At 42.5% G+C, this 7,820-nt stretch overlaps 1 protein-coding gene across 2 annotated transcripts; it reads left to right on the top strand.

Moving 5' to 3' along the window:
• Window positions 1–278: 278 nt before the first annotated feature.
• Window positions 279–6,748, top strand: LOC106613750 (homeobox protein OTX1 B). 2 transcript variants are annotated; one of them, XM_014216328.2, is made up of 5 exons: window positions 280–443; window positions 554–652; window positions 2,795–2,983; window positions 3,609–3,760; window positions 4,960–6,748. In XM_014216328.2, exons 3-5 carry the CDS (start codon window positions 2,887–2,889, stop codon window positions 5,695–5,697), a joined length of 987 nt encoding a protein of 328 aa, XP_014071803.2. In that variant the 5' UTR covers window positions 280–443; window positions 554–652; window positions 2,795–2,886; the 3' UTR covers window positions 5,698–6,748. The 2 variants fall into 2 exon arrangements, with proteins under 2 accessions (XP_045543240.1, XP_014071803.2); XM_045687284.1 differs by having other exon boundaries at window positions 279–652.
• Window positions 6,749–7,820: the final 1,072 nt, after the last annotated feature.

Below are 7,820 nucleotides of genomic sequence, written 5' to 3'. Positions count from 1 at the left end.
ATGCATAAATGGTCTGTTTAGAAGAGTGCACTGCAAAAACTGCTCGTATGAGCCACTTTGCCAGTCTGTCTGAAATGTTTTCCCCTTTTGACAATATGTCCGGGCTGGGTTTGTCCGTGTTTGTCCGTGTTTGTTGACTCGACCGAAAGGGGAGGGGCTTCTACAGCTGCTCTGAGCGCTGAGTGGCAGCTCCCGCTGTCTGTCAAAGAGAGGACGCTCACTGATTGGATAGAGTGGGCGGATCGGCAGGTGTCCTACGCTCATAGAGGGGCAAGGGTAGTGGGAATGTGATCAATCTCCATCCGTCTACATTAGCAATCACCTTAACACAGTGACAGACACCACGCAAAGCTCAAGCAAATTAGTTTGATTTATTTGGTTTTTAAAAACCCGGAAATCTTCACGATCGACTAACAGGGAAACAACGACAGGGCACGTGCTGGGTGAGAAGTGAGAACCAATAGGCTACAGCTCTTTTCCACAATGCACAGTTTGCACTGTATTTGTTTTTGAGTTGCCGTCTTGAGTTCTCTCTCTTCGGGTTGCCATCCAGACTTCCTCGGTATTGGTGGATAGACGCATTGGGTTCATCTGGTCGTCTTTACCAGGCTACTAAAGGAGAGAAGCTTGGGGATAGGAAGGAGGGGAAAAGGTACGTTACTTTAATGGTTTAGATAAAGTTGGAGGATAGTTTTTCAATCCTTTTTTGTGCGTAAATTAGTTTGTTCTGCATTTGAAACAACCTTTAAACCAAATAAATGTATACAGGCTGTCTCCGATTGCCACACAACGCAACCAGTAGGAAATACAGATGAAAGTCCTATAACAATATGTGCGCGTTTTGATTCGTACTCCCATTGTCTAATCTATTATTAAATGAATGATCAATTAATACTTGTCAAATCCCCTGAGTGGGCGACTTCAAGTTGAATTAGGTTTATTTTTTTAAACGAGTTGTCAACTTCGAATATAACTAGGGCCTAATAATTTTAGATTTCCATTCCAATTTAAGCATGCTATTTTCTTTTTTTTAAGGGGGGTGATAAAATGTCTAAACTACTTAGTGGATAATTGGAGAGGCGTGTATGGGGTTTTGTTAAATTTATTTTGCTGATAAGGAGTCTTCTGAAATGTTCACCCCCGAGGATTAATCTAAATTCTAATTAGGTTCATTTGCACGAAGATGTCGCCTTTTCAAATCACTCCTTCAACAGAACAGAGGCTGAAAATGTCGTTTTAAAGAACCGTCCGAATACGCAGAAAGAAGAGCCGCGGTTTGGGCCGCACAGCACGGGGGCCAAGATAGTCATCCCGCTGAATAGAAGAGATGAGTTTCCGCTCATTAACGTCAATTTAATTTACAGCTTTTTCATTTTGGATTGTTTCCCCCCTACGTGCACGTTAGTAGCCTAACGATAATTGGAAGTGGCAAGTGAAATGTTGGCTTCTAAATGTCAACAACCAACCGAGGCCATGTTTTTTTAGGTTATACCTTTCCAGCTTTACTGGGCTACTCAAGGACTCCACTTTGTACTTATGTTAAACTAACTTTTTTTTATGTAATAGAATGAGCCCGAAAGCTCTAAATAGTAGTTGATAGTAAAACAATTGTTCTCTAATGGTTGTCATTGAGGGCTCGAAGACGGAGTTTCTATTTGACTGTTTCAGTTTGAGAATGAGACTCTATGGGAACGAGGCCTACTCACACGTACACAACCCCGGACCAGAGCAACTTTCTTTGGCCCTATCGACAAACATTTCTCAAACTGGAATTATTAACCCACAGCACCAGTTTCACACAGCTCTCATCATATACATGTATAACTATTTTCTGAGTTATTTAGTTCGACAGGCCACGGGGTAGAGACAATGACGGTGTATAATTGAGTCCAACGGATTCAAGTGGGTTGCATATCAAACCGATAGTCCAATACTTAGGCTATTTGTAACATTTTATTCAACAAGATGGGCTAAACGACAAATGGAGATTATGCACAATTAGGATAAAGTCACATGTGGCTATCCAGTTCAGACAAGGCATCGGACTTTCTAGGAAACGGCCCACACATATTAATAAAACGTGAATAATGGCTTTATATTGCTAGTTGAACAACTTCAATGGTTTTTGGTAGAATAGACACCAACAATACATTATGTTCCATGTAGACTGTACGAATTTAAAAAAGCCATACATAAACCACGCAGTTTTAACCAACAAGCGAATTAATTTAATGAATACATTTTTCTTAAGCTTATTATATACATGCATACATACATACACACTTCAAGACTAATCATAGTGAGTATTATAGTTGGGAATACTAAATCAGACGTGTACTGTAGGTCTAAATTCAGAGAAGCAAAGAGGAAAATATTAATTGTAGATCACGGAATGTCTAACTAAACAATATTTCGTTAAACTTTGGAGATCATAAACTGGCCGTTTCCAATGCATTTCAAAGGAAGAAAAACAGAGCGTCATTACCAAAGACTAAGTTTTGAAAACCGAGTGGCGTAGCGATCTAAGGCACTGCATCTCAGTGCAAGAGGCGTCACTACAGTCCCTGGTTTGAATCGAGGCTGTATCACATCCGGCCGTGATTGGGAGAGCAATAGGGCAGCGCACAATTGGGCCAGCGTCGTCCGGGTTTGGCCGGGTTCTTAACTGACTTTCCTAGATAAAAACAATTTTTATACCAAACAGGGTTTTCTCGTGTATTAAAAGTACAGCATATGACCATTGTTTACCAGTCGAACTACTTGTGTTAATCTACTTTATTATTTATTTTTGCAGTGACTTACATCGGCGCCTCTCTCGTCAAGCTGCAACATCGGGGGAAATCGAACTATTGGCAAGATCTGGGGGGACCCGTGACTGCCTCTAGCATGATGTCATACCTCAAACAGCCCCCTTACGGCATGAATGGCCTAGGGCTCAGCGGCGCCGCCATGGACCTACTGCACCCGTCTGTGGGCTACCCAGGTAGGGAGAAGCGCCTCGCATCCGCCCGTGTTTGAGTGGAATGTGTTAGAAAAACAGGTTCTGGATGTGAGGCTAGCTCGGTGCACGGCCCATCGCCCGGGGCTCACACACTCTGAGATGTCTCTCTCCAAATGGAAATGCAACTAATAAGGACAAACCTATAGTCAATAACCAAACATACAACATGTCTGAACAGCCATCGATAATGTCAGCAGTGTGCACGCTGGTGGTTTAGACCTGGTCCAGACCTGCTCCGGGCTTGAGGACACCACATGTTGGATAAAGATAATACTGATTCTGAGCGTAATAGGCTACAGCTATTTGAAGTAGATTTACGCGTGGTTAGCCATGGAAACGTGAAAATAAATAGCCTAAAAATATATTGTATTTTTGGATAGTTTTATTTATTATAGTTGGTAGACTACATCGAATATTGATATATATAATGAGATAAGAAATATAAAATTGTAACATAATAAAATGTTGACTGGTAGGACAAAAATAGACTAGCTCAATATTGCTCAAGTGGCACGAATTATTGTCTTAATATGATTAGTGTTTCTGCTCAAAATAGACAAATCATTTTAAAGCTTTCATTTCAAATCTCTTGCTCTCTCTGTTTCAGCGACGCCTAGAAAACAGCGTCGTGAACGGACCACGTTCACGCGCTCGCAGTTGGACATCCTCGAGTCGCTCTTTGCTAAAACTAGGTATCCGGATATCTTCATGCGCGAAGAGGTCGCACTGAAAATTAACCTTCCGGAATCCAGGGTCCAGGTAAAATGTCAACTTTTTTAAAACTGCATTCGCTCTGCTTTTTGGGAGACAGCGATTCATTAATCTCAGGGATTGGTTCAGGGATTAGGGTTGTTGTAACCAACTGAATGACGCACAGTATAGCCGCCCACCACTGTAACCCCTCTTATGCTCCATGGATAATAGACTTTACTTAAGCCATACTTTTCACGGCGAGGAGTTAGCTTCAATAGTGCAGCAATGACGTTTCCCCATAAAGTCATTGAGCTTGTATTGGTGATTTGGTGAGCTATTGACTGGTAGCCTCTATACATATAGTATTGGCTATACCATGTGACTATCTGAGGAATGGTGGTCTTATCTGTAGTTTATTCAATAGTTGTTATCAAAACTGAACACCATCCAGGATAGTGATGTACAGGCTAGACCTAGAATGTTAACACCAATTAAAGGTTCAATGTTGGATGCCATGAAAATACTAATCTTCATATAGAAACTCCCAGTAAGTGTTTGGGTAAATGGCCGACGTTTCGGCATCACTTTGCCTTCTTCAGGGTGCCGACATGCCATTTATTTATATATATATCTTTGTTGAACTTAACATAAGTCTCTCACACACAGTCCTATAGGCTACTCATGTTCTGAGCAAATGGGTTTTAAAAGGCTTGAGGTCGGCACCAAGGCCAACCTCTCACCATTTTTAAGTTGTTGTTAGAATGCGTGTGAAACCAAATGCTCTACATGATCCTCCCCTCTTGGTGCTATAGAGTTACTCTGCTCTGAAGAGAAACTCTATCACCTGTTATCTACAAGGGTGGCATCCCAAATGGCACCCTATTCCCTACATAGTGCACTACTTTTGACCAGGGCCCTATGGGACACCCTATGGACCCTGGTCAAAAGTAGTGCACTATGTAGGGAATAGGGTGCCATTTGGGACACACTCAAGGTATGAAACTAGAGAAGGGAACAGGCCTGGGTGGAAATTAACATTGATACCTAATAACACCAATTTTCCTCCATAATGTTGTTCCATCATCTTTTCTCTTTAGAAATGTACTGAGAGAGCCTGCTGTATCGGATGGCTGCGTTGCTAACTCTTGGTTTGGTTAGGTGTGGCTTTAACATGTGGTTGGTTGCATTTGGTTCTGTTTTAATGGTTGATAGGTTCTGTTTGGTTCTAGATGTGCTTTAACAGTTGATTCTCTGTTTGGATCTAGGTGTGGTTCAAGAACCGACGGGCGAAGTGTCGGCAGCAGGCACAGAGCGGCAACAGTACCAAGGCCCGTCCGGCCAAGAAGAAGTTATCTCCGGCGAGGGAGAGCACCGGGTCGGAGAGCAGCGGACAGTTCACCCCGCCTGCCGTCTCCAGCGCAGTCTCCTCCTCTTCTTCCTCCTCCTCCACCAATCACGTGGGGGCGGGCCTCAGCAACACCTCTACCTCCATCAGCACCGTCTCGTCCATTTGGAGTCCCGCCATCTCCCCGGGCAACGGCCCGTTAACACCCGCCTCAGCCCCGCCGCTCGCCGAGCCCCCAGGACCCCCGTCCAACGCCTCCTGCATGCAGCGGTCGGGGTCGGTCTCGGCCGCCGCCTCCTATCCCATGTCCTACAACCAGACGACAGGCTACGGCTCCTACAACCCTACCCCATCCAGCTCCTACTTCAGCGGGGTGGACTGTGGATCCTACCTGGCCCCCATGCACTCTCACCCACACCACCAGCTCAGCCCCATGACGGCCTCTTCTATGTCGGGTCACCCGCACCACCACATCAGTCAGTCTTCAGGACACCACCACCACCACCAGGCTTACGGAGGCTCCGGCCTGGCCTTCAATGGCTCAGACTGCTTGGATTATAAAGAGCAGACAGCGGCCTCCTCGTGGAAACTCAACTTTAATGCCAGTGACTGCTTGGACTACAAAGACCAGGCCTCCTGGAGGTTCCAAGTCTTGTGAGGACTACAAAGACCAGGGGACTCATGTCTTGTGATTGGTTTACTTTTTTTTCTTCCTTCTGTATTTTCTCTCCTTCCCTATTTGGTTTCCTCACTCATAATTTGTTGATTTTTAAAGAGAAAAAAGTATATGAACTTTAAAAAGTAACAGCAATTATAGTTTGGATGGATAGAAGCTCATTGATTGGACTTATTTTTATTATTTTAAATAAACGGTCCCTTTTTAGCTTATGAAAACAACTTGAGAGGTCTGTGGACTTGATTGAAAAGTCGTTTTTACTTTTGTCAATGAAGAAATGTTTCGACCTTTTAACTATGGACTGTTTTAATGTTGTTTCAACCAAACCTCTGTGGCCACTAGAGTCGTCCTGGCTCTGGCGATGCGCTCGTGTCTGTCTCTAGAATGAGGATTACCTTCCGGTCACCGTGCCAGTGCACGCGCTGCTTACCTCCGTCCATTTTCAATCAAATCGTGTTTTTATTTCTGAAATGTGTTATTTTTAGGATGAAAGAGATTTTAGTCAGCGACGTAAAGGCGCTGAAATATGTATATATGTATTTGGGTCAGTTACAGTGACCACGTTTAGTTGGTGTTTCTGAATTTGAAATTGTTTAATAAGAACTTTGAAACAACTATAGCCGATGTAAATCTTTCCAAATATTCCAAAGATAACGAATTGGCCATGAAGTTCCATTTTTATATACGTTTTCCTTTATAGAAAAAAAAATACATTAGACAACTTGAAATGTCTTGGAGAAACGAAATAAGAAAATTATAGAAGCAAAAAATGTATTGGATCATGTTCAATCAGGATTGCAGTTTTTCAAAAGGAAAACTTTTAAAAGATTAAAACATATTTCAAACATACCTCCTAACTCTGGCATTTGTCAATCGTAAAATTTGACATAATTTAACAATAGCACTTGACTTCGTTGGAGTCAAATTTAATCATTTTTAAGAATGTGGATTTAATGTTCCAAAATGCCAGTGAAATGTTGACTGTATCTCAAGGCGATCACCCTTATCCATTCAATAAAGACCCGTCAACTCATATTTCTCACTGGATTCTGTGTTTGACCCGAATTAGCCTACAGTTTCACCCAGTGCTTGACTTGGCCTGATATAGGTGCCTGTACTGGTGTTATGTGCAGGTAGGCCAAGCCTGTGCCCTAATTTATGTAGGAATTCCTGTTTCCATGTAAACAAGTCACACTTTGTTTTATATGCTTGTTGAAATGTTAATTAGACTAAGTGTAGGCCTAACGGGGTGAATTGATGCAAATGACTCCCATAATTAAAACAAGTTAAAATACATCGTGTAGGCCTACAGGACATATTACATTTTTAAGAGTGTTTGTTTATTTAATCCCTGTGGTCAAATTGAAACGCTGAAATCACTTATTGCTTTAGGGAAATTAAACGTATTTTCTTTTGTCATGCAGCGTTAACGCTTTAAATATTGAGTCTGTCACATTTTGATCACGGAGTAATTGAATGCGCATATAATTACAAACGCGCGGTATTTCAGTGTAGCGCCGAGAGTCGCGTTTATCCAAAATAACCTGGAAGAATTTCACCGCCTCTGATGCGGTAATTACGTAGGTGGGGCCGGGTTAGCGGGTCAAAAAGCAGAGAGGGAAGCAGCTCGAGGGCATAAACCCATTAAAAAAAGGGAAAATCGGCGGCGTTTTGCCAAGGTTGTTAAGACGTGCATGTTTTAACGGTGTGCGAAGGCCACGCGGATAATGATACTGCCAGAGGAAGATGGGTCTTGAGAGGGAGGAAGATCCAACATTGTTGAACTCTGAAGGCTAAGACCAAAAACAATCATTTACATGGCACCGTTCTTTATTAGTTGTAGGCTTTGGAGTTATTGTAGATTGAATTGGACTATTTCACTTTAGCGGCACAGGATCTTCTAGGAATACAGGCATAATGCACAGGCCATCTATTTGCAACAAACCTGAAAGTTGATTAAGGGACCTATCAACAAATCCCAGATTGCCCCTTTAATGATGAATAGTATGCAGTACCAGCTAAATAAATACACTGGTTTGCGTCCCAAATGCCACCTATATTTCCTACATAGTGGAGAATAAAAATGGAATAGGGTGCCATTTGAG

The sequence above is a fragment of the Salmo salar genome, chromosome ssa01 (genome assembly GCF_905237065.1).
Source record: "Salmo salar chromosome ssa01, Ssal_v3.1, whole genome shotgun sequence".
In the NCBI taxonomy this organism is placed as follows: Eukaryota; Metazoa; Chordata; class Actinopteri; order Salmoniformes; family Salmonidae; genus Salmo; species Salmo salar.
The sequence above is the reverse complement of the archived record's forward strand: the minus strand, read 5'-3'. Positions and strand labels throughout refer to the sequence as shown.